This window comes from Solanum dulcamara, chromosome 10, assembly GCF_947179165.1.
Source record: "Solanum dulcamara chromosome 10, daSolDulc1.2, whole genome shotgun sequence".
In the NCBI taxonomy this organism is placed as follows: Eukaryota; Viridiplantae; Streptophyta; class Magnoliopsida; order Solanales; family Solanaceae; genus Solanum; species Solanum dulcamara.
In genome coordinates this window covers 6,796,838-6,823,788 of record NC_077246.1, presented here as the reverse complement: position 1 = coordinate 6,823,788, position 26,951 = coordinate 6,796,838, and the positions used below count along the sequence as shown (strand labels likewise).

The following is a 26,951-nucleotide window of genomic DNA, read 5'->3' as shown; positions in this document are numbered from 1 at the left end:
TTCATTGTAGATTAGTAGTAAATAAAATTTCTCACGATAAGATCAAGGTAATGTATAGTAAACATGTAGCTTAAAAACAGTCGTCTTTCAAAGTATGGAAAACTTTTTTTGCAGCAACATAAAAGAATCAAAAGACCTTTTGAACACTAAAAACAACCAGAGTACCAAAATATGAAGTCAAGTACAACTAAGAAATGGAAAAAATTGTATACATAACGAAATTCATGATCCATGGCCAAAATTGTTCACACTCATTTGTAGCCTGCCATACCCACAACAGCTTCTCCACCATATGGTCCAGCGCCACCCTTAGCATTAGAGTAAGACACATAGTAAAACTTGTTGATTATGCTGGTGAAGAAAATGAACGCCGCTCCAGCTGCAAAAACTCCCTTTCTCACGGTCTCACAAGATACAGGCTTATCATTAAACAAGAGCGATGATCTATACTTGGTGTGGTACGCGTTCCTAACTGAACCAGCCAACAAGCACACCTCAGCTATGAAGAAAGTAACCCTGAAACATAGGTTAATAATATAACTTAATTATCACATTGCCTATACTTTTGAGTCTGAGTAAATATATTATGTGTTAGCTTATAATTTACCAACACGCGATGAATAAAAGAAGAGCACAACCCCTTGAACCACCAGGACTCAAAGGCTTTCCACAACAGAAGCAACGACTTGCCACCATTATAAGGATTTGACCAACCATGAGAAATAAGAATGCACCAACGCCAAATCCAGTTGAAATGTCGGAGTCATAGACACAATAGGTATACACTTGCTCACTATCTGTTTGAATCGTGGCCTATCAATGAAAAAAAGACTTGTTAGATCAAAATGAAGTACATATGCTAGCAAAATTTGAATATGAAACGAAAAGTAATATCATAGAGGTTGATATTCAAATAAATGCTAAGAATAGGCAGAATAATAGATTTTTCTGTAAGCAATGGACAGGGGCGGAGCTATAGTACTATGTACGGCTCGGACCAACTTAATAAATTTTGCTTAGATCATATATTAAAAAAATTCATTAAATATATAATTACGAAACCAACAACTTAAATAAGCTACGAATTCAATAAAAAAATTTAAATTCATAACTTTCAAATTTTGATTCTGCCTCTAAAGCAAAACAAAAGCTAAATATATAGACAAAACAAGATCAATTTTTCAAGAGTTGAACAGATCAAAGACCAAACAAGGAGCCGTAGATCAAGTTACAGGTTATCAAACTCCAGTAATTTTGATCCAAACTTTATATTTGTCTGAAGAAATTCGAAATTCAGTAACTTAAAAGGACTAGAATTTCAAATTCTGACTCCGTCTCTAATCTAAACTGACAAAAATATGGATGATATGAAAATGAACATAACATAGAAAAAAATGTATAATTACATACCGTGCTTCGTCTCTGTTCAGCAGCAACAGCCAAAGCAAAAGCAATTAGATCCAAAACAAAGACAGTGATCATTACTAGCTTCGAAGCCATTGTAAATCAAATTGATGAAACACTTTTTTCCCACACAATTGCTTTTTTTCTCTCTGTTATTACTATGTTGTTTCAGTTTCAATGTCTGTCTATATACAATGTAATAAAAGCCTTTTGAGTAATGAAGAAGAAGAGTAAGTATTAATAAAGAAGAAGAAAAAAAACATTATTCGAGATAAAAAGTGAATGGACACACCAACAAAATGTAACGACATCTCAACTTTCAACCACAATACATAAAGTTGATGCTACAACTCTAACCTTCCATATTTTGTAACTACCTATTCCCTCCATCTCAAAATATAAGTCGTCGTCTTTATCAAATTAAAATCAGACAAATAAATTGAAATGGATAGAGTAACATTTTTTTTCCGTCAAATAAAGGACATATATATAGTTGTGTGTAGGAAAAGTAATTTTGAAAATCTGAAAAAAATATATATCATATTAATTCCTTATACTATAAGTTAAATTCAACACGTAGATTTTGATCTAACGGTTGGTGCCGTTGTTAAAGAATAGAATAAGATTCATGGAACAAAAATGATGCATTTTTGTGGTCCACCATTCAACTTTTCCAACTTTCCATTTTGTGAACGGTAAATTGGAAATATATGCATTTTGTTTATATGGAACTTATTGTAAATATTGGTATCAAAGTTACTTTTTTAATTTTGTCTTTCAACTAAAATATAATAGTATAAAAATTGTGATATCAACAATTTTAATTTTAATATAGTAATTCGGTCGTACCATGGCCACCAATAATTATATGGGATGATTACGAAAATTTACAATTATCTAATTTACATTGTAAAAATATAGTCCAAAACTTATATTACAAATTTTAAGCTACAATCACAATCCGATATACAATATTATACGTTCGGTATACAATAATATACAATTTTTTCATATTTTATTTTTATAAAAAATATTCAAAAGATTTATATTATTAAACACCTAATATAAAATATTATATAAAATCATAAGAGATATTTATACACCATACATAATGATATACAATATTATAATTTAATGTATAAAAAATGAACTTCGTCTTCTTCTTTTTATCCAAGCATCAGATTCATCCAAAAATACCTAAAAAGTTGGACCAAATCATCCAAGATTTCATATCTAGGCTCCTCAATACATAACCAATCTTTTGCAACAATACCCACTCAAAATGGAGCCTAATTGCAAAAATTTAATTTTGAAATTTTAAAGCTTTGAATTTCAACAACTTTCAACAATGTCAATAGTACTTCATTGTAACTCCAATAATAGAGATAAAACAATGACTTAATATGTGAATTTCTCCAAAAATAAAAAAGAAAATTACTTCTAAATATACCTGGAATAAGAAAAAACCACATAAAATGAAGGCAACAATCGACACCAACAATAGCTAAAATTAGGGGTTTTCACGGATTGGTTTGAGTCGGTTATTAGTCAAAACCAAAATTAAACCAATTTAATCGGTTTTTAAAATTATTAAAACCAATCCAAACCAATTAAAATAGACATCCATCGGTTTGGTTGTTATCGGTTTTGGTTTGGTTTGATTCAGTTATTCGGTTATTAGCCATACACAAAAATAAAAATAAAAATGATTCATTCAAAAGAGAAGAAAAGACAATAATTCATTCAAAAAATATAAATTTTCTTCGTGCCATTTTGGATCTTATAATTCTTATACCATAACTTTAATTATGTTTAACTCCCTCCTTATATTGTTAGCTAATCCAATGTACTAAACAACATAAACTTGCTTAATAATGATAAGCTAATGATATAATTGTACAAATAAAAGACGTATCATATCTTACTATTTTAAATTAGTAAGCTGTATTTTTTGCATAAAAAATTATTTCTTATATAATTGTATAATATATATATATATAAAAATTGTCGGTTTGGTTCGGTTATTTCTTCGATTTTTTTGAACAAAACTAAATATTATCGGTTTTTAAAAATGTCAAATCAAACTAAATAAAAAAATTGATTTGATTTGGTTTTATGATTTGGATCGATTTTTACCCAAACTGTGAACACCCCTAGCTGAAATGTGTGAACATGTATCGGAAAGAAGAAAGAGAAGAGGAAGAAGAATGACAAAAAAAATTGAAATAAAAGGTAAAATATTTTTAAAAAACTAAATGGGCCATTAACTGAAAAGTAATACTTTCTTCTTTGTTATTGGGCCATATTTGGTAGGAACTTTAAACTTGGGCTAAATTTGGCAAACATTAGATACTCAAGGTAGAGTGTAGTTTTCTCTAATTATCTATCTATTCATAATAGGAGAGGTGTCGAATGACACGTGTCAGTACTATAACTGTTTTTCTTTAAATTATGTTTATGTACGCTATGTTGAAATTTGACATAAGAGTATATGTTAAATTTTTTTTTTTTGAATTTATAATTTATGTTATATTTTCAGTTTCATTTGTTTTAGAAGTATTGACTCGATATTTCAACTTGAAAGCTATTTCTTTTAGTTAAATTTGATAGATTATCTTTTTGTCAAATGTTTTAATAATTTTATGACATTATATTTATAATATTAATTTTTTTGTCAAACATGTATTTCATGATGTTCATAGAAATTTTGTACGTTTAGTTTTTATGATTAATTTAATTAAAATATTCTAATTTGAAAAATATAAATCAATTATTTTTTATAATGTTAGTTAAGAACATACATTTTTTAATTAATATATTTTCAAAAGACGATATATATCTTAAATATTTAATTTTAATATCATTTATAAAGATCTTTATTTGTCTAATATAAATTTTTAATTTTAGATAATTAGCTTTTATTTTTTAAAATTTAATACAACCTTATGATTTCACTTGTGCAACCAAAAAATACACTCGTAATTACACTGTAATTATATTGTGGCAAAAAACAGATAATCATAATTATTATGTTGATAGTTACTATCCTAGTAATTACACTAATTTCAATCACTACATGGCTTTTCAAACTGACCCTAATTGTTTATAAGCATTTTTTAAACTTATCCAATGCTTAAAAACTATTTTACCTTAAAACATTTAAAATAAATCAATCCAAACGCCTTTTTTTTTACATTCAAACTTCTTCGTATAAATTAGGAGAGGGAGAAACAAATTAATTGGAACATTTCCACTGGAAACTTTTTTATCAGCTTCTTTTCCGTCCATTTCGTTAAGAGTCATAAGATTTCTGGGTTTTAAGTTTTAACTTTTACTCTTTTTTGCAGATTCTACGCATCTGATTTACATTCATCAGATATTTTTTTTCCAACTTTTGTAATCCATTCATCCACAAAAAAATGGGTCGAGTAAGCAACAAACAGATTATGATATTCTTTTATTGTATGTTTTGCTGATATTGGGATTGCCTGTACTGGTTGTTTCGGTTTTGGCATTAGCTGGGCCTTTGTACGGAGGAGTCACGTTTATCGGCTGGATATGGATGATCTCGATCATCTTGGAGATTTTGGGAATGCTCTGCTTGTCTATAATTGGAGTACTGGTAACCGATAAAAACACGAGCAGACCTTTATTTGGGAGAGATGGAAAGTACTCCTACTACTTGTTGCACAAGTATGTGTTGAATGCTGAGAATTGGGAGCAGATTAAGAGATGTTTGGTTGATTTCAAGTTTTGTCAGCCTACAAATGTTGGTATAGGGGGGGGTGATATTTTCAAATATATCTTCTATCATATTCATGTTCTTAATTACTTTTGTTTTTATTTATTAGTATCTCCTTTAATTCAATTTATTGATTTTCGATTTATCAACATGTTAAATCGGTAACCAACTCAATAAAATATTTATTATTGATTTTTAGTTAATCGATTTTTAATCCTTAATAATTCGATTTTAAATGCTAATATATTAATATATACATAGGATGTTCTTAAAATAGAAATAGTAGCAAGAATAGAAGTGCAACACATATTTCTATATTGATCATTTTTTTTAGACAGAATTGTTCGAATTTTTCTAAATGCTCATGCAATAAATTGCAGAAATAAAATAATTATCTGTCTTTGTCACAATCAAATCTAAAATTGAGAAGAAAGAAGATAATATTAGTTTGTGTCGAGAAGAGAGAAGGTGTTGTAATAGGGAGGTAGAGAGGCTAGTTTGTGTTGCCTACCGCCAAAAGTAAAATACTAAATTTAAGAAATAGGGTTGATAAAATATTAAAATCATTGTCATATAATTAGAAGTAAAATAGTAATTTTAATATAATCTTATCGGGTTATTGATTTAACCATAACTAAAACCATAAAATTGAAAATCAAACCAATAATCCAATAAAAAAACTTACAAAATCGTTTAAAATCATTAATCTAATAACTCAATACTAATAATTTAATTTAAAAAATCACTTTTTTTCTTTTTCCTTTTTTTGATCAGATAATTGTAGTCTGAATGATCATTTTTTTTCGATTTGATTTATTAGTTGAATCGATTTTTACGCACCTCTATTACCAGGAGAGATGTAGATAAAATAATGAATATGCCATAAATATATTTTTCTGAATTTAAGTTCCAAGCATTGAGGATGCAACAAATATATACTCCCTCTGTTTACTTTTAATTATCTATTATTTCAAAAATAAATTTTCTTTTCTACTTGTCACTTTTAACATATCAAAATTTTTTTATTTATTTACATGTTTAATTTTAACATTAATTACTTATTCTCCAAATTATTTTTCAAGATCTAATATTATACATAATTAATAAGGGTAGTGTGATCAAATAGTCATATCAATCATTGTTTTCTTAATGATGTGTCAAGCCCAAGTATGACAAGTAAAAATGAAGAAAAGGAGTTTATAATTACGTCAAAACAACAATACTTCCGTCATTCCTAAATACTTATCATGTTTTATTTTACACATTCTTTTACCAAAAAACATTAACTAGAACATAAATTGACTTATAAATTACCCTTATTTATTAGTCCTTTCAATTTAATACTTCTCATCAAAGTTAGTTAGGATTGTCACAGTTAGTTAGAGTGAGTTGTGCCCACATGTATCATCTTGATGATTGTTAGTTAGAGTTACTTAGTATATAAATAAGTAGATCACATATTTGTACAATTTATTTTTTTCCTTTTCTAATGAGAATTCACTGAAGGTTCTCTCTCAATTTCTTCTTTCTCCTTCTATGGAGATTTCATAGTTTTCACCATTGTAGGTGATCTCATAGTCTTCAATTCATTAATTCAACATGGTATCAGAGCAAGATTTCTCTTACTAGATTCTTCAGTTGTCTATTGCTATTATTTCTTTCCCTTTTATTATTTCTCCAATTTGGTTCTATCACCAATCTGTTGTTAAGGTTGCATACTCGAATTGCACATACAGAGCTTAATTTGATCTTTCAGTAAATCAAAAGTTCTTTGCAATTAAAGTTCACTATGGTAGAAGTCACAGAACAAAGCACCAACATTGCAGAGAGCTCCAGCACCACAAGATCTATCTATGTAAGTAGCCCTTTCTACATTGATCCATCTAATAATGCAAGTCTGGTTCTTGTGCCGAGTGTATTTGATGGAATAGGTTTTAGATCTTGGAAAAGATGTGTAGTAAGGTCTCTATGTGTGAAAAACAAACTAGGTTTCATCAATGGTGTGACACCCCGGAAAATTTTTCGCAAAGAATCAAACCTTTCTTCACGTGTGAGTAGACTCGGGCCGGAGGACTTGTAATTCTACATGTGAGTTAGGACTAATTCCTAAGTATTTGAAGTGTGTTAGATGTGTTTAGGGGTCATAAGGGATCTCTAACACCAAGTCGAGTCCAAAGAACTCCAATCGATTAAGTTTTTGGACGAGTTAGTATAAGGTTCAACTTCAAACGACCATATCTCCTAGTATATAAAGAACTGGGTGGCCCACAACCTACCAAATTAAAGGTCTTTGAGTCTTCTTTCCAACGCCACCAAGATTGGAATTTTTGGAGTTCGGAGTCAAAAGTTATGGCCATTTTACTACGAACTAGCACTGCAGGAATATTCAGGCCTGGGCGAAATATAGGCTTGGCACCCCAGTGGCGCGACGCGCCACTATAGCGCCAGAAAACAGCCTCAGTAGTTTGATCCTTGGCGCAACGCGCCACTATTAGATGTGCAGGGTTTTAGGCCTATTTTGGCTTGGCGCGACGCGCCACTATAGCGCCAACAAGATTTTTTGCCCAATTTTCAGATTTTTAAAGAGGGGCAACTTGGACTTTTTCCAAATTACATATACCCTATCCTTGAATGTTTTGGGACCATTTTTCAGCCCCCACTCTCTCTCTAAAAGCCCTAGGAGCTTCTCTCTCTCTCTCCTCTTCTTCTTCCCCAAATCCATCTCCAACAAAGGGTGCCTTCAAGAGTTTCAAGGATTCAAGTCTTCCATTGAAGACCTAACATCAAGTTCCTTCAAAGTCTTCAAACAAGGTATGTAAGGCTAACCTAAAATATGGATTTAGTTCTCCCATATGCCCATATATGTGTTGGATAGAAGTTGTGAAAGAGTTGAACCTTCTAAGAAGGTTTTCTTGAAAGTTTTCCTAAACTATGAAAGGTTTTTAAGTACTATTAGTTGATTGATGTTTTTAATGACTTGAGTTACTAAATAGTTAATTTTCATATTATTGACTACAAATGTATCTTTGTAATGGATTTATAGGTATTGACGATTCTCTTGAGTTGAGTTTTGTTGAGAGTATGGGTTCATGTTTCATTCACATGAACCCAAGATGAAATTTCTTGTTATAAATGTCTTGAGGTTGAGATGGATAGTTGTGTGTATATATGTATTGATTGGAATGAAAAGAATGAATTGGTTAGTTAAGAATGTCTCTTTACTTCTATAAAATGAACATAGGACAAAAAAATAAGGATTTTAGAGTAAATATTTGATGATGATGTAAATGATAATATATGAGGATGATGTGATGATGATGTTTTGATGACGATGTGAGGGATGACGTGAATGGTGCTTATTTAATATGTGTAGAATGATTGATGAAGAGGTATATTGATGAGGATGTTATGTGATGAAGTGGATTGGAGTCTAATGTGATTTTGTGGTATATGATGTGCATAATTTGAGTTGATTGGAGTCTTAGGAATATTTTAAAAATAAATTATCTCTTGAGGAGGAGCTTTAAATAAAGTATTTGTGAACCTTTTTGCATAACCTATTTATACACTATTATGAGTCTAAAGAATTATTAGTTTCATCTTTGATTTAGAAAGGAGTTTAAGTATGAGTTGAGTATGAAGAGCCTTTGAATGAGTTGAGTATCTTTACATTAAAGTATTTATTTTGAGTTTGAGTTGAGGAGTTGAAATTATATTTTGATGTACATAACATTTTCTACATTCATTGGGTCGAGATTGTATAAATTTTTAAAGAGAAGAGTTTGATGATTTGAAATAAGTCGATTTGAAAGAAGGTCCAATGAGACTTGTCATTATGAGTTAATTGAGTTGAAATGAGAACAGAGTTGATGAGGTGGCAATGTTCCACATGAAACTAGCCGTGAGGGCTTGTTTGAGATGATTGAAGGAGTTTTATGAGCATGGAGTCATGGGAGGAGTATCGAGCACCGAATTGAGCAAGAGTACAGTCCATACTCGAACCCAATACCTGTGTTGCCAAACGTAGGGGGGATTGAACCGTTAAGTCGGATGCTTCCCCGAGAGATATGTCCTGACATTATAGGACTTGGTTGGATTGGATCCATGAGGTTCGTCGTTCATGCCCTGGCAAGGTATGAACGGGCGTGGCAACGACGTTGTTTCGTTGTACCTTCAATGGCTCATAAGTGTTGGTTGTCGGTTAAGAGAAACTCCCATTTAGGTCTTGATAGTACTCTGAGTCAGTTGAGTTGAGTGAGTTGCTATATGCTTATGAGTTAGTCCGGTCTACACTATTTCTTGTTAGACTTAGGACACTTGAGTGAGTTGTTACATATTTATTGAGTTGAGTCCTTTGAGTTGAATTGTAAAATGTCGCATAATTTAATTTGCATATTTACTGAGTTGAGTCTCTTGAGCTGATTGTTGAGTTGAATGTTAAGTTGATTGTATACGGTCGGATTGGAGTAGATGAATTGTGATTGGATTGAATAGGATGGTATGTGACTAGATTGGATTTGATTATTAAGTTGATTGTTGAGTTGAGTGTATATAATCGGATTGTACATGATTGAAAGGGATCGAATTGTAAATGATTTGATTTAACTGTATTATACATAATTGGATTGGATTGTATGGTATATGATTGGTCTCTGTCTAAACTGTATCCTTACTTTAGACTTATGATGCCTTGTTGAGTCTCTCTTATCTTTCAATTTGAGATATTTGGACCGCTGCTATTCTTCCTTGAGGTATGTTCCATTCTGCCATTTTACATACCAGTACATTCCATGTACTGACGCCATTTGGCCTGCATCGTTTCATGATGCAGAGACAGGTTTGAGAGATCATCAATAGGAGCATCATTGGGGATCTATTTGCACTCAGCGTGTTGGTGAGACCTCCCCTACATTCAGAGGACACCGTCTGTGTATTCTTGCATCGAGTTAGCCCTTTTCATTTTGATTTAAGGTAGCCATGAACATGTCATTGGCACCAATTAGATAGTAGTGATAGAGGCTTCATAGACTAGATAGTGATGAGTCGATCGAGTTATTCTTATCAAACTATTTATAATGACAAATATTAGAGTCGAATTTGTTGGCCCATGGCCTTTATTCTTTGAGTTAGACTGAGGTTTGAGTTGCCCACTGAATATTCTTTTTATTCTTTTATCTTCCGCTGATCGAATGAATGAACGGATGTGTGATCAGGCTATGTGGTTCGGTTGGGAGCCAGAAATGGTTTCTGAGTGCCGGTTACGTCTAGGGTACCCTCCCGGGGCGTGACAAACATGGTATCAGAGCACAGAGTTCAAGTGTCCTAGGGAGTCTATGAAGCCGTGTCTAGTAGAGTCTTGCTTATGGGTGTGTTGTGCACCACACTTATAATCAGGAGGCTATAGGACATTAAGAATTTGTTTCCCTTCTTTCATATTCTGAAATTCGTGCGATAGAGTTTAACTCTATAAATATTCCCTTCTAATTCATGCGTTGCTCAAATCCATTTGACTACCCCTCATACTCAAGGTAGTTGAAATGGTAGATATGAGATTCTTGTTGATAAGTTAAGATAAAGTCTTGAGGAAGGGAAGAGACGGCACAAGGCTTGAGTGGAGCCGATTACTGTGCTTAACTCTATTGATCTGGGAGGATTTACTCTCATTCATATGGATCGTGCGTTGAGTCAGAGCGAGATGTATCCTAGAATCTTATCCCTACATCTTGATTCGAATGTTACCTTCGAGGGGGAAGTTGTGTATCTAAGTGATAAGTGTCACCATCCAATGGAAGGTAATCCAAGGCATGGAGAGCTATGATTGATAGTATGATCGTAGAGTTAGAAAGAGAGAGTTGGAGGAGTAGAACTCAAATAGTGAGAATGATGGTTGATTGAGGCTTGTAACTAGGGAGAAGTATCTATAAGGTGAGTAACGAAGTATAATGAATGATTGTGATAGTGCTAGTTCAAGATTTAATTTGGAAGGCTTGACATGACGTATGCGAGAGATTAAGATATTAACTTGCGAGGAGTGTGTGTTATGAATGGAGGGGTTATGTGACCCTCAGAGGTAAATAGTGAATTGAGTCTAAGTCATATGGTGAGAAGAGGCTTAAGAGGTGTATGTGAAACAGTGTAGAGTTATATGAGGTTCTAAATTGTGAATTGCTCTAAGTGACTAGTTAGTATTCCTTAGTTGATGACTTTAAGCTAAGGGGGAGATGATAGGGTAATGAGCCAAAGTAGGTCTTGAGCTTTCGATAGTGGTGAGTTGGCTAAGATGATAGTAGATGGAGTTGAGTAAGAGTAGATGAGGGAGAGTGAGTGCTTCCCGATTGTGATAGTTGTATTGTACTTGTATAGTTGAGGATAGATGTGTGGAGGAGGAGTGAGATGAGACCTTGTGATGAGTAATAGATAGGTAAGAGTATGTTAGTGTGTCTCCGGGAAAGAGCTCATACAATGATGAGGGTATAAGTGTTAAAGTGAGCTCGAGAACTCTTAGATGAGAGTGAGGTAGTTAGAGTGATAAGCTTGAGAGTATGATTGTCACTGTGAGAGTGATGGTAGTAGGCTAACGATTGCATTTGGGAGAAAAGATTGGAGGTACATGAAGGGTGTTATGAGGCTTAGAAAGGAGGGGAAGTTTGGACACCGATATATTGACCTTCGCAAAGAATCAAACCTTTCTTCACGTGTGAGTAGACTCGGGCCGGAGGAATTGTAATTCTACATGTGAGTTAGGACTAATTCCTAAGTATTTGAAGTGTGTTAGATGTGTTTAGGGGTCATAAGGGATCTCTAACACCAAGTCGAGTCCAAAGAACTCCAATCGATTAAGTTTTCGGACGAGTTAGTATAAGGTTCAACTTCAAACGACCATATCTCCTAGTATATAAAGAACTGGGTGGCCCACAACCTACCAAATTAAAGGTCTTTGAGTCTTCTTTCTAACGCCACCAAGATTGCAATTTTTGGAGTTCGGAGTCAAAAGTTATGGCCATTTTACTACGAACTAGCACTGCAGGAATATTCAGGCCTGGGCGAAATATAGGCTTGGCACCCCAGTGGCGCGACGCGCCACTATAGCGCCAGAAAACAGCCTCAGTAGTTTGATCCTTGGCGCAATGCGCCACTATTAGATGTGCAGGGTTTTAGGCCTATTTTGGCTTGGCGCGACGCGCCACTATAGCGCCAACAAGATTTTTTGCCCAATTTTCAGATTTTTAAAGAGGGGCAACTTGGACTTTTTCCAAATTACATATACCCTATCCTTGAATGTTTTGGGACCATTTTTCAGCCCCCACTCTCTCTCTAAAAGCCCTAGGAGCTTCTCTCTCTCTCTCCTCTTCTTCTTCCCCAAATCCATCTCCAACAAAGGGTGCCTTCAAGAGTTTCAAGGATTCAAGTCTTCCATTGAAGACCTAACATCAAGTTCCTTCAAAGTCTTCAAACAAGGTATGTAAGGCTAACCTAAAATATGGATTTAGTTCTCCCATATGCCCATATATGTGTTGGATAGAAGTTGTGAAAGAGTTGAACCTTCTAAGAAGGTTTTCTTGAAAGTTTTCCTAAACTATGAAAGGTTTTTAAGTACTATTAGTTGATTGATGTTTTTAATGACTTGAGTTACTAAATAGTTAATTTTCATATTATTGACTACAAATATATCTTTGTAATGGATTTATAGGTATTGACGATTCTCTTGAGTTGAGTTTTGTTGAGAGTATGGGTTCATGTTTCATTCACATGAACCCAAGATGAAATTTCTTGTTATAAATGTCTTGAGGTTGAGATGGATAGTTGTGTGTATATATGTATTGATTGGAATGAAAAGAATGAATTGGTTAGTTAAGAATGTCTCTTTACTTCTATAAAATGAACATAGGACAAAAAAATAAGGATTTTAGAGTAAATGTTTGATGATGATGTAAATGATAATATATGAGGATGATGTGATGATGATGTTTTGATGACGATGTGAGGGATGACGTGAATGGTGCTTATTTAATATGTGTAGAATGATTGATGAAGAGGTATATTGATGAGGATGTTATGTGATGAAGTGGATTGGAGTCTAATGTGATTTTGTGGTATATGATGTGCATAATTTGAGTTGATTGGAGTCTTAGGAATATTTTAAAAATAAATTATCTCTTGAGGAGGAGCTTTAAATAAAGTATTTGTGAACCTTTTTGCATAACCTATTTATACACTATTATGAGTCTAAAGAATTATTAGTTTCATCTTTGATTTAGAAAGGAGTTTAAGTATGAGTTGAGTATGAAGAGCCTTTGAATGAGTTGAGTATCTTTACATTAAAGTATTTATTTTGAGTTTGAGTTGAGGAGTTGAAATTATATTTTGATGTACATAACATTTTCTACATTCATTGGGTCGAGATTGTATAAATTTTTAAAGAGAAGAGTTTGATGATTTGAAATGAGTCGATTTGAAAGAAGGTCCAATGAGACTTGTCATTATGAGTTAATTGAGTTGAAATGAGAACAGAGTTGATGAGGTGGCAATGTTCCACATGAAACTAGCCGTGAGGGCTTGTTTGAGATGATTGAAGGAGTTTTATGAGCATGGAGTCATGGGAGGAGTATCGAGCACCGAATTGAGCAAGAGTACAGTCCATACTCGAACCCAATACCTGTGTTGCCAAACGTAGGGGGGATTGAACCGTTAAGTCGGATGCTTCCCCGAGAGATATGTCCTGACATTATAGGACTTGGTTGGATTGGATCCATGAGGTTCGTCGTTCATGCCCTGGCAAGGTATGAACGGGCGTGGCAACGACGTTGTTTCGTTGTACCTTCAATGGCTCATAAGTGTTGGTTGTCGGTTAAGAGAAACTCCCATTTAGGTCTTGATAGTACTCTGAGTCAGTTGAGTTGAGTGAGTTGCTATATGCTTATGAGTTAGTCCGGTCTACACTATTTCTTGTTAGACTTAGGACACTTGAGTGAGTTGTTACATATTTATTGAGTTGAGTCCTTTGAGTTGAATTGTAAAATGTCGCATAATTTAATTTGCATATTTACTGAGTTGAGTCTCTTGAGCTGATTGTTGAGTTGAATGTTAAGTTGATTGTATACGGTCGGATTGGAGTAGATGAATTGTGATTGGATTGAATAGGATGGTATGTGACTAGATTGGATTTGATTATTAAGTTGATTGTTGAGTTGAGTGTATATAATCGGATTGTACATGATTGAAAGGGATCGAATTGTAAATGATTTGATTTAACTGTATTATACATAATTGGATTGGATTGTATGGTATATGATTGGTCTCTGTCTAAACTGTATCCTTACTTTAGACTTATGATGCCTTGTTGAGTCTCTCTTATCTTTCAATTTGAGATATTTGGACCGCTGCTATTCTTCCTTGAGGTATGTTCCATTCTGCCATTTTACATACCAGTACATTCCATGTACTGACGCCATTTGGCCTGCATCGTTTCATGATGCAGAGACAGGTTTGAGAGATCATCAATAGGAGCATCATTGGGGATCTATTTGCACTCAGCGTGTTGGTGAGACCTCCCCTACATTCGGAGGACACCGTCTGTGTATTCTTGCATCGAGTTAGCCCTTTTCATTTTGATTTGAGGTAGCCATGAACATGTCATTGGCACCAATTAGATAGTAGTGATAGAGGCTTCATAGACTAGATAGTGATGAGTCGATCGAGTTATTCTTATCAAACTATTTATAATGACAAATATTAGAGTCGAATTTGTTGGCCCATGGCCTTTATTCTTTGAGTTAGACTGAGGTTTGAGTTGCCCACTGAATATTCTCTTTATTCTTTTATCTTCCGCTGATCGAATGAATGAACGGATGTGTGATCAGGCTATGTGGTTCGCTTGGGAGCCAGAAATGGTTTCTGAGTGCCGGTTACGTCTAGAGTACCCTCCCGGGGCGTGACAAATGGGGAATGTAGTAGGCCAGAATTGAACTCACCTCAGTATCGTCAATGGAAAAGATGTGATAATATGGTCACATCTTGGATCCTCAATTCTCTCGGAAAGGAAATAGCAGATAGTGTAGAGTATGTCTGCGATGCCTTGGAATTATGGAAGGAGTTAGAGGATAGATATGATCAGATGAATGGAGCAAAACTATATCAAATTCAAAAGGAAATTAATGATCTCAGTCAAGGAGTACTTGACATTATAGTGTACTATACTAGAATGAAGAAGTTGTGGGAGGAATTAAGCAATCTAAGTGCAAAAGGCCAACGTAGTTGTATATGCAGCTGTGGAGGGAACGAGAATGTTAACACCCAATTTTGACCCTCCATAAACGTATATTATTTATTGAGCTTCTTCAATTTTAAACAATCTAAAGTAATTATTTTTATAAAATACCAAAATATTTTCAAGTGTATTTTGAAAGAAATTTTTATCATTTTTAGAATTTTTAATGATATATATATATATATATATATATATATATATAGTTCTATAAAATTATCAATGTAATTATTAATTTCTATAAATATTCAAAAATGATAAAAAAAATTAAATTTATTGTTTCGTAAATTAGTAGCTTATATTTTTGAATTAAGTAGTTTATAACTAAGTTAATTAATTTATTTTTTTAGAATTAAGAAGCTCATTAATTATTATCGTTGATTTATCTTATCTAATTTTTAGTTGAATTCACAATTAAATCAGTTTGGATATTTTGTTAAGCTTAATTGACTAAGTTGTCAATTTTCGTACGGCCATTTTCCTTACAAATTCAATCATTTTTTCACTTCACCCTTAACCAAATTTCAAGTCATTTTTTAGCCCAAATTCAGGTCCAAAGTCATCCCACTCTCTACAAATTCAATAACAATAACAACCTACACTACTACAACATACTAACACTTATATACCTAAAGCCCAATTCTTATAATAATTTTGGCCAACACCAACTCACTACAATACATATACTATATTTATACAATACTAACCCACCATTTTTTCTTTTTCCTTTTCCACCTCCCAATCCCACCTAAACCCTTTTTTTTTAAATTCCCAAATATCATCATTTTTCTACCCCACCCTTTTTCTTTTCCCCTTTTCACCCCACCAAACCCATCATTATTCAAAAATCCATTATTACTCCCACCAACCTCACTCTTTTTTTTAAAATTCCTTCATCTTCTTTATAAAAAAAAGGAAGAACAACATATATCACAAAAAAGAAGAATTAATCTACATTCATCAACATTCAAAAACATACAAGAAGAACAAAAAAAGGAAGCAAGAACATAATACTACAACAAAAAAAATTAGACAAAAAAAAATCACAAAAAATTTTAGTCTCGAATTTTCGATTCTTTTTTTTAGTTCTTTCGCTCATTTCTTGGTGGGTTCAAGAAATTCATCGCCCTCAAATTCGTCGTTTCAGTCGCTGCCCGAAAATAGGTAAAAATATTTTCTCGACTTTATTTTATTTAATGAATAATTATTTCATGTCTTCTATGTAGTCGATTTGTAATTTTGTTTTTTGAGTAAGCATGTGTTAGGATTAATTACATTAATGACAGAAATTTCTTGTCTTGCTTGAAGTGTAGTGATATTTTTTTATCAAATATGTGAAAAACTCTTAGTTTCGTTCATTATTTTTTCCAAGTAGTTTTCTTTGACAATATAGATTTTTATGTTTCTAATTTCTTCTTTTATCATCATTTAGATAATAAATATATGCTTAAAGTTACTTGTTAATTAGAACTTTCATGGCTTAATTAATTTAAATTTTGCTTTGAGATTTGAGTTAGTATAATGTATATGTTAATTCCATGCCCTTTATTTACTCAAATATATTTTTATGTTCCTTTTTTTTTACTTTTTTTCTAGATATATGTATGATGTTAGTCACTATGTTATTTTATTATGTTCATATGTGTTCTTTTTAAGTGTTATGCATATATACGTATGTGTGTATTGATATTTCATTTTTAAGCCTCAAGTACTCACCATATCAGGTTAAATTTAGTGGTAATTTGATCATGAGTTGTGTTGTCCCTATTCATTTACTATGAAGTTTATGTATTTTTTTGTTAATATACAGTGCTCATATTTGTATTATTAAATATTATGCATGAATTGGTCTGGTAGTACAACACCTGATTAATTAGAATTAATAAGGTATCTCGTCCTTAGATGCAAGTTTCATATTGGTTTTCTTTAGATCCTAGTGATTGCACTTAAAATAAAATGTTTAAGTATCATTTATTCAATTAATATGAATCATAGTTCAATTACTTTCTCTCTATTCATTTACTAATTTTATTCTTTTTGTTTATTGTATGAGCCATCGTCTGAGTCCAATATGGACTTTCTCCATTATTTGCATTTCGACGTTGAGCCACGGAGGCCCAAATACCTTCTTTTTTGAATCATTTATTCAAAAAATAAAAAAGAATGTTGATTTACAAGTTGTTGGAGCTGAAAATAGGCTGTATAGGATGTATATACAGTTCGATATACATGAAAATAGTGTTGTATACATTGATATATAGTGTATATACATCTGCGATATACAGTAGAATTAGCTCTAAGGCCCAAAACGTAGGTTACCCAATAACTCAGTCCAAGCATACAGAAACTAAGTGTTGGACTAATTTTTCATACTTTATTCATTTATATTTAATTCGAGTTGTAATAATTTATTTATTTATTGACGTTAATTTATACTTGCGTAGAAGTTGATTTAGTTTGGTTTAACTTAATTGAACTCCCCTAAAAGAGAAGCCATTTTTTCTGTTAATTTATTCTTTAAAAATAATTTCATTTAAGTATTTTCTTTTACTTAGATATTTCAACAAATATAATTTTCTTCCAAATTATGTTAAAGGTTTTTAAGTTGATGTTTTTTCAAATCAATTGAGTTTCAAATGTCTTTCTCTAAATTGATTTTTTTCTAAATAGCTCAAGTGATTTTCCTTATTTAATCAAAGTATTAATTGCCTTTAATTTAGTTAAAATACATTGGATCTATTACTTCTCTTTAAAAATATTTAAAATTCATTCACTTAGTCATTTAATAGAGTATATTTTCTTGATAAATTATCTCAAGTATTTCAAATTGATTTATTGCTTAAATAAATATATTTATCTTTACTACTTACTAGTAAGTTTTTTAAAGTTAGTCAAATAATTTTCAAATCGCCGGATAACCGCACGTTAGAGGTCATTTTGAATGCTAACACCTTCTCAAAGTAAAAAATTGAATTCTTACCCATTTTCTCTAATTTTTAAGACTTAAATATGTTAAGGTCTTTTAAATTAAGTTTTCTTAATTTCTTTAAAAAATTAAGTGGCGACTCTTCTTTTTTTATAATTGATTTTTTCTCTAAAAGTTGAAATTAATTTAAAACCGTCTTTTCCCTATAAAATAGAGAACATGCACAAAGCCGAACAAGATAGAAGACTTATTCAGTTTCTCATAGGCTTAAATAAGGTCTACACTGTGATCAAATGAAGCATACTAATGATGAGTCCTTTGCCTTTCATGGCCCAGACTTTTGCATTGTTAATTCAAGAGGAATAATAAAGACAGTTTAAGCCAAACAATCAGATGTTTACAGAAGAAAGCTCAATGAATCCTTCTATAATGAATGCCAGCTCTTCAGGATCATCAGGTGGAAAGTCATTCAGGACAAACTACTCTCCCAATAATAAAGCAAATGGGAGAACTAGACCATTCTGTGATCACTGTAGAAAGCCAGGCCACACTAAAGACAAGTGTTTCAAGATACATGGTTATCCTCAGAACAACGTCATGAAAATGAACAAAACTATAATGATCATAACATCCAAAACAGATACATTCATAATTAGAACTACCAGAACAGATACAATAACAGTCAGAGTCAATACAACTCAAACTTTAATCATAGGTATGCAAAAGGGAAATGAATAGCAGCAAATGCTTTTAGGATTGATACTGAACCAGGTGTTGATGGACCTTCAAACAACTCAGTCCCCAACCTCTCCAAGGAGAAATATGGTCAACTACTCAATCTATTGCAGAACTTCCAAATGAGCAATGCATGAGAAACCAACATTGAAAAACAACTAACAAGTGGAGCTGTGAACTTTACAGGTATGATTACATGTAACTCATCTATTGATTTTGACAAAATATGATGTGGTTGTTTCAAATCAAGAGCTGATTATGGATTCTAGACTCAGGGGCTACACATCACATGACATTTAATAAAGACCATCTCTCAGACATCATTACCTGACTATATCTCCTACTAGTAAAGTTACCAAATGGATATAAGGTCAAGGTGACAGAAATTGGAAATGTGAAACTTGCTGCTATGATTACATTGTATAAAGTCTTTTTTATTCCCTCCTTCAAATACAATTTGATATCAATAAGTTCCTTAGCAATATATCTTAAATGTATTGCTTCCTTTTCTGATTCCTCTTGTGTTCTGCAGGGCCCTTCACTGAAGGGCCTCTGGAAATTGATAGGGTACAAGATGAACCTTACTTCCTTTGTTTAGGTTGCATACAGAAGAGCAGCACTACTTCCAGTTTAGCTTAATGTTCTTCTACTCATAGTGGTAGAATAAGTTATCAATGCACATGTTTTTCTCATTCCTGCAGTGTCTTACCTACTATAAAATACCTTATTCCCAGTACCTTTCATTCCTGCAATACTTTGCCTATTGTAAGAAATTCAATTTCCAATGATTCTTCTTCTCTATGTAATACTACTCCATCTATAATGAATACTATTCATAATAATACAAATAGTATGTTTGACTGTATGCATAACATGTCTCAGATGTCCACTATGTCTCATGAAGTTAACACAGACTTAATATGGCACTATAGACTTGGACATGTCCCTTTTATCAAAATAAAAGGAATATCCTCTATCCCTGTGAAGTTCTCATCCAAATAGCCATTTACTTGTACCATCTGTCCTATAGCAAGACAAACCAAACTACCCTTCTCACCAAGATCACACAACACCGCCAAAATATTTGAGATACTTTATGTTGATCTATAGGGTCCATACCATGTAGCAACCCATGACAATTTCAAATACTTAATTACCTTAGTTAATGATTTTAGAAGGTCCACCTGGACACACTTATTGTGCTCCAAAAATAATGCTCTACACATCATTAAAGCATTTGCCAACATGGTTGAAAACCAGTTTAAAATCACTATCCAGACCATAAGGTCAGATAATGGTCTAGAATTTGCAAGTCACGAGTCTACACTTTTCTTTCAGTCAAAAGGTATAATCCATCAAAAATCATGTCCCTACACCTCACAACAAAATGGTGTAGTTGAGATAAAACACAAATATCTCCTAGAAACTGCAAGATCTTTACTTTTCCAATTAAAATTACCAATAAAATACTGGGGTGAATGCATACTCACAACAACTTTCATCATCAATAGACTCCCCTCTATGAATCTTCACAAAAAGACACCTTTCACTCTTCTATATAACCAAGAACCTCATTACTCTCATATGAAGAGTTTTGATTGCTTATGTTACCCTACTACCCCTAAATACCACAGAACTAACTTTGAACCAAGAGCAACTCCACATGTGTTTGCAGGATATCCTTTTGGTACGAAAGGATACAGAGTGCTAAGTCTCTTACTAAAAAGATTCATGTGTCTAGGGATGTTGTATTTCATGAGGCAGTTTTCCCATTCTCTATGGTTAGTACAGTTCCTAAGTCCTCTCTGTCTAACTTTCAGTCCAGTCATATATATGATGATTCTATTCCTACCCTTAATCAGTATATTCTCTCTGTCTCCTATTCTATTCTTACTGATAGCACATCATTTTCCCTTGACAATATATAATGTAGTACTGAGCATGCAATTGTTACACTTCCAATTGTGTCATTAGACCAATCCACTCACTAATCATCTCCACATGCTTCCCATCCCCTTGATCCTATTTCATCAGTTAGAAGATCTAATAGGACCCATAAACCACTATCCTATCTAAATAACTATATGTACACTGACTATTTGTCCAAAAATACACCACAATATCTGAATGCCTCTTTCTCCCATCATCATCACATTACCTCTGATGTTCTATATCCTGAAAGTCAGTCTCTTGTACTGAGTGTATCACATAATTATGAGTCATCATCATTATGTGAAGCAGCTATAAATCCTGTTTGGCAAGCAGCAATGACACAAGAGTTGTCTGCTCTTCATGACAATAACACTTGGCATCTCATGCCACTTCCAAGTGGTAAGAAGGCTATTTGATGTAAGTGGGTCTACAAGATCAAGAATAAGGCTGATGGTAGCGTAGAGAGATACAAAGCTAGACTAGTTGTGAAGGGTTATACACAATATTATGGAGTAGATTACAAAAAAAACCTTTTCTCCTGTCATTAAAATGACCACTGTGAGAGCCCTCATTGCAACTGCTGTGAAGAAACACTGGAATATTGTGACGACCCCCTTTTTAGGGCCCATATATTCAGGTATTGTCTATGCCAGGGTCAGCCAGTTCGCACCTTATCCCTCTTCACGCTGCAGCGCTACGGGGTATCGAACCCGGAACCTCTGGCTCCTTTACATCCACCTTAAGGGGATCGCCTTTCACCAATTGAGCTGTAGCCCAATTGGTGAAAGGCGATCCCCTTAAGGTGGATGTAAAGGAGCCAGAGGTTCCGGGTTCGATACCCCGTAGCGCTGCAGCGTGAAGAGGGATAAGGTGCGAACTGGCTGACCCTGGCATAGACAATACCTGAATATGTGGGCCCTAAAAAGGGGGTCGTCACAAATATATAACAACTAGATGTGAACAATGCTTTTCTATATGGTGAATTACATGAAAAGGTATACATAGAGATCCCATAAGGACTTGATGTTCATCCCAAAGGCTTAGTGTGCAGATTAAACAAATCATTATATGGCTTGAAACAAGCAAGTAGACAGTAGTATGCAAAGTTATCTGATGTCCTCCATTCTAAAGGTTACACTCATTCCTTAAATGACTATTCATTATTTTACAGAAAAAAGGGGTCATCCATTGTATTCATAGCTATGTATGTAGATGATATTCTTCTCACTAGGACTGACCTGGAAGAAATTGATCAATTAGAAGGTTTTCTTCATAACCAATTCAAAATCAAGGACTTGGGTAAACTATACTATTTTTTGGGATTGGAGGTCCTTTATACAGATACTGGAGTTCTTATTTCCCAAAGCAAATTTGTTCTTGACCTCATGAAAGAGAACCACTGTTCTCAATACTCTAGTCTTACTTCACCACTTGATGCAACAGTCAAACTAAAAGAAAAAGAGGGGAAGCCCATCTCAAACCCCAGTTATTATAGGAAGTTAGATGGCAAACTAAATTTTCTCACCAATACCAGACTAGACATTGTATATAGAGTTCAACATCTCAGCCAATTCATGTAGGATCCTAGAGAACCTTATTTACAAGCTACATACCACATTCTTATGTACCTGAAGAAAGATCCAACATTGGGTTTATTTATGTCCTCTACGGATGATTACAAGATCCAAGATTTTTGTGACTCTAACTGGGCAGCTTGTCCTAACTCAAGAAGGTTTGTTACTGGTTATATTGTACTGCTAGGATCTAGTCCTATTAGTTGGAAGTCCAAGAAATAAGAGACTATCTCCCTTTTCTCAACTGAAGTTGAGTACAAGTCTCTTAGAAAGGTAGTTGGAGAATTGGTTTGGCTTGACAAGTTGTTTGAAGAACTCACTATTCCTAGAATTAGACCATTCCTTATCTATTGTGATAGCCAGTCAGCTTTGCAGATTGCCAAGAATCCCATTTTCCATGAAAGAACCAAGCATATCGAACTTGATTATCACTTTGTGAGAGTGAAGCTTCAAGAAGGTCCATATCCGTCAAACACTTGGTCCCGACCCACTTATGGACAACAGCAGCCACCAAGAGCAGGTGTTCTTGGCCCCCGACCCCAGCATGCATACACCGCAGCCCTTATACCTACGGACATTGAGGCTGCAATGCATACTCTTGGGATCACTCCTCTGTATACAAATTGGTACATGGACACCGATGACACTTCTCACATGACATCCAATCAAGGTAACCTCACGTCCTATTTTAAAAAAAGCATTAATCGTGGTATTATGGTTGGTAATGGTCACTCTATTCCAATTCACGGCTATGGTCACACAACTTTGTCTTCCTCGGGTCCTCCCTTGCACTTAAAAAATGTCCTCCATGCACCTCATCTAGTTAAAAATTTGATGTCCGTCCGCAAATTTACCACTGATAACTCTGTTTCAGTGAATTTTGATCCCTTTGGGTTTTCTGTGAAGGATTTTCAGACGGGGAGGCTGGTAATGAGGTGTAACAGTCGGGGAGAGCTTTATCCAATCACTAATCCAGTCACTTTACCATCTACTTTTGCGGCTTTGGCACCTTCTCTTTGGCATGATCGTTTGGGTCACCCGGGCGCACCTGTGTTGAATTTCCTTAGGAAGAATAAATTAATTAATTATACTCAAAGTAACGATGTTCGTATTTATCATTCGTGTCCTCTTGGAAAACATGTTAAGTTGCCCTTTTATGCGTCAACTTCTTGCACTCTTATACCATTTGATATTATACATAGTGATCTTTGGACGTCACCCATTTTGAGTTCCTCCGGTCATCGATATTATGTCTTGTTTATGAATGATTATTCTAAATTATTGTGGACATTTCCTTTATCACACAAATCACAAACCTTTTCCACATTTTTAAATTTCAAGATATTTATTCGAACTCACTTTGAGTGGGATATTAAGAATATACAATGTGATAATGGCAAGGAATTTGATAATGGCCCTTTTTGGGACTTCTGTAAAATCAATGATCTGTCGTTTCGTTTGTCTTGTCCTCACACGTCCACTCAAAATAGAAAATCCGAAAGACAAATCCGTACGATTAATAACATTGTTCGTACCTTATTAGCTCATGCTTCCCTTCCTCCTTCCTTTTGGCATCATGCTTTACAAATGACAACTTACCTTCTCAACATTCTTCCTCATAAACTGTTAAACTATCACTCTCCTCTTAGTATTCTTTATCAGAAGGATCCCTCTTATTCCCATCTTCGTGTCTTTGGGTGTTTATGTTATCCTCTCTTTTCTTCAATACTAATAAATAAACTTCCACTCCGGTCAACCCCGTATATATTTTTGGGATATCCGTCACATCATCGTGGGTATAAATGCTATGATTTGTCCTCTCAAAAAATCATCCTTAGCTGTCACGTACTTTTTGATGAGATGCAATTTCCTTTTGCCAAATTACATACCCATCAAAATCACACATACCAATTTCTAGATGATGGACCCTCTCCATATGTGGCTCATCATCTCGCTAACCCTACGAACCCACCGGCTCCACCCCTTCCTGCTGCACTGCTGCCAGCCCCGTCGTGTCCAGCGGGCGAGTCTGCCCCCTTGCCTGGGTAGCTTCCTTCCTCGCTGCCTGGGCAGTCCGCCCCGTCTTCCACTCTTCATCCTCTCTCTTCTCCTCGACCCACTCCCGTCTCTTCCTCTAGTCTACCCACCGGTCCTGTTACTAGGAGTAAGCATGGGATCTACAAGCCTAAGAGGTCTTTTAACCTTCTTACATCCGTCTCGAAGTCCCCTTTACCCCGTAACCCTGTGTCTGCTCTTCATGACCCGAATTGGAAATTGGCTATGGATGATGAATATAATGCTCTTATTAAAAATAAGATGTGGGTGTTGGTGCCCCATCCTCCTAATGTTAATATTATTTGGTGTATATGGATTTTTGCTCATAAAGAAAAATCTGATGGTTCGTTTGAACGACATAAAGCTCGTCTTGTAGGTGATGGTAAAACCCAACAGGTTGGCGTGGATTGTGGTGAGACATTTAGTCCGGTTGTTAAATCGATGACTATTCGTACGGTTCTTAGTCTGGCTCTCTCCAAGGCATGTCCGATTCACCAGCTTGATGTCAAAAATGCTTTCTTACATGGCGAGCTCAAGGAGACTGTGTACATGTATCAACCTTTAGGTTATCGAGATCCTGATCGGCCTAATCATGTCTGTTTACTGCAGAAATCTCTATATGGACTAAAATAGGCTCCGCAGACTTGGTATAAACGGTTTGCTGACTATGTCCATACTCTTGGGTTTTCTCACAGCAAGACCGATCATTTCTTATTTGTTTATCGTCGAGGTTCTTCTATGGCGTATCTTTTATTATATGTCGACGATATTATTTTAACTGCTTCCTCTGATGAGCTTCGCCAGTCTATCATATCACTTCTTAGCTCCAAATTTGCTATGAAGGATTTGGTCCTGTTGAGCTATTTCTTGGGCATTGCTATCACTCGTCATACAACCGGTTTATTTTTATCTCAAAAGAAGTATGCAACTGAGATTATTGACCGTGCTGGCATGTCCTTGTGTAAGCCGTCTCCTACTCCAGTTAATACAAAGCCAAAGCTTGGGGCTACTACCAGCACGCCGTTTGCGGACCCTTAACTTTATCGGAGTCTTGCCAGGGCACTGCAATACCTAACATTCACAAGACCCGATATTACCTATGCTGTGCAACAAGTGTGCTTGTTCATGCATGATCCACGGGATGAGCACATGCATGCTCTCAAGCGCATTGTGTGCTACCTACAAGGTACGTTGGAGTATGGTCTTCACCTGTATCCCTCTTCCACAACCAACCCTATCTCGTATACTGATGTTGATTGGGGTGGGTGCCCCAACACACGGCGTTCGATGTTGGGTTATTATGTCTTTATGGGTGATAACTTGATCTTATGGTCTGCCAAACATCAGGCTACTTTGTTCCGTTCGAGTGCCGAGGCAGAATATCGAGGGGTTGCCAATGTGGTTTCTGAGTCCTGTTGGTTACGAAATTTGCTTTTGGAACTTCATTGTCATATTCCACGGGCTACTTTGGTTTATTTGATAATGTTAGTGCCATATATCTGGCTGGTAATCCTGTTCAGCATCAAAGCACTAAGCACATTGAGATGGATATACATTTTGTCCGGGAGAAGGTGGCTCGTGGCTAGGTTAGGGTACTACATGTCCTCTCTCGTTATCAGATTGCAGATATCTTCATCAAAGGCCTTCCGTTGGTGTTATTTGAAGACTTTCGGGACAGTCTTAGCGTTCGGCGACCTCCCGCTTCGACTGTGGGGGTGTGTTAGAATATATGGTAATATATTCTGACAGATTTGTAATAAATTGTATATATTTAGTTTCCATATGTAGATAGTTAGTTTTCTTGTATTAGACGCTTGTATTAGGTATATATATACTTATTATGTTAATGAAATAAAGCAAGGGATTAATTTCTTTCAAACACTCTCTTTTATACCATATTAATTAAGGCAAAAACAACGACTAATAATATATCTTTGGTTTATTAAATTAGAATGATAAGTATTATGTATTATCTATTTTTAGTAAGGATAACAAGTATTGATTTTTGCGCGCGTGCAGTTGAGTTGTTGCAAGCCTCCCACTCCTTGCGGCTTGGAGTTTCACAATGCTACATACTGGACCATGCCCAAAGCAGGGCCAGCGGTAGCAGATGATGACTGCAAGATTTGGAGCAATGTACAGAGTGAGCTCTGCTTCAACTGTCAATCATGTACGAGAGCATTTCTTCACAAACTCCATAAAGATTGGAAGGTGTATTCCATCGTCTACTTTGTAGCACTTCTTGTCTTCAACTTTGTTGGCTGTGTTTACTATTGTGTTCTCATGAGGAAGAACAGATCAAAGGGATATGAAAGATAA

At 34.5% G+C, this 26,951-nt stretch overlaps 2 protein-coding genes across 2 annotated transcripts; one reads left to right on the top strand and one right to left on the bottom strand.

The window, feature by feature from the left end:
* Nucleotides 1-53: 53 nt before the first annotated feature.
* Nucleotides 54-1,654, bottom strand: LOC129870493 (uncharacterized). The gene is made up of 3 exons (XM_055945298.1): nucleotides 1,411-1,654; nucleotides 608-813; nucleotides 54-516 (listed from the first exon to the last, which is right to left on the bottom strand). The coding sequence occupies exons 1-3, from the start codon at nucleotides 1,498-1,500 to the stop codon at nucleotides 252-254; spliced, it is 561 nt and encodes a 186-aa protein (XP_055801273.1). The 5' UTR covers nucleotides 1,501-1,654; the 3' UTR covers nucleotides 54-251.
* LOC129871065 (tetraspanin-8-like) lies at nucleotides 1,622-26,951 on the top strand. The gene is made up of 3 exons (XM_055945929.1): nucleotides 1,622-1,634; nucleotides 4,848-5,224; nucleotides 26,652-26,951. The coding sequence occupies exons 1-3, from the start codon at nucleotides 1,622-1,624 to the stop codon at nucleotides 26,949-26,951; spliced, it is 690 nt and encodes a 229-aa protein (XP_055801904.1).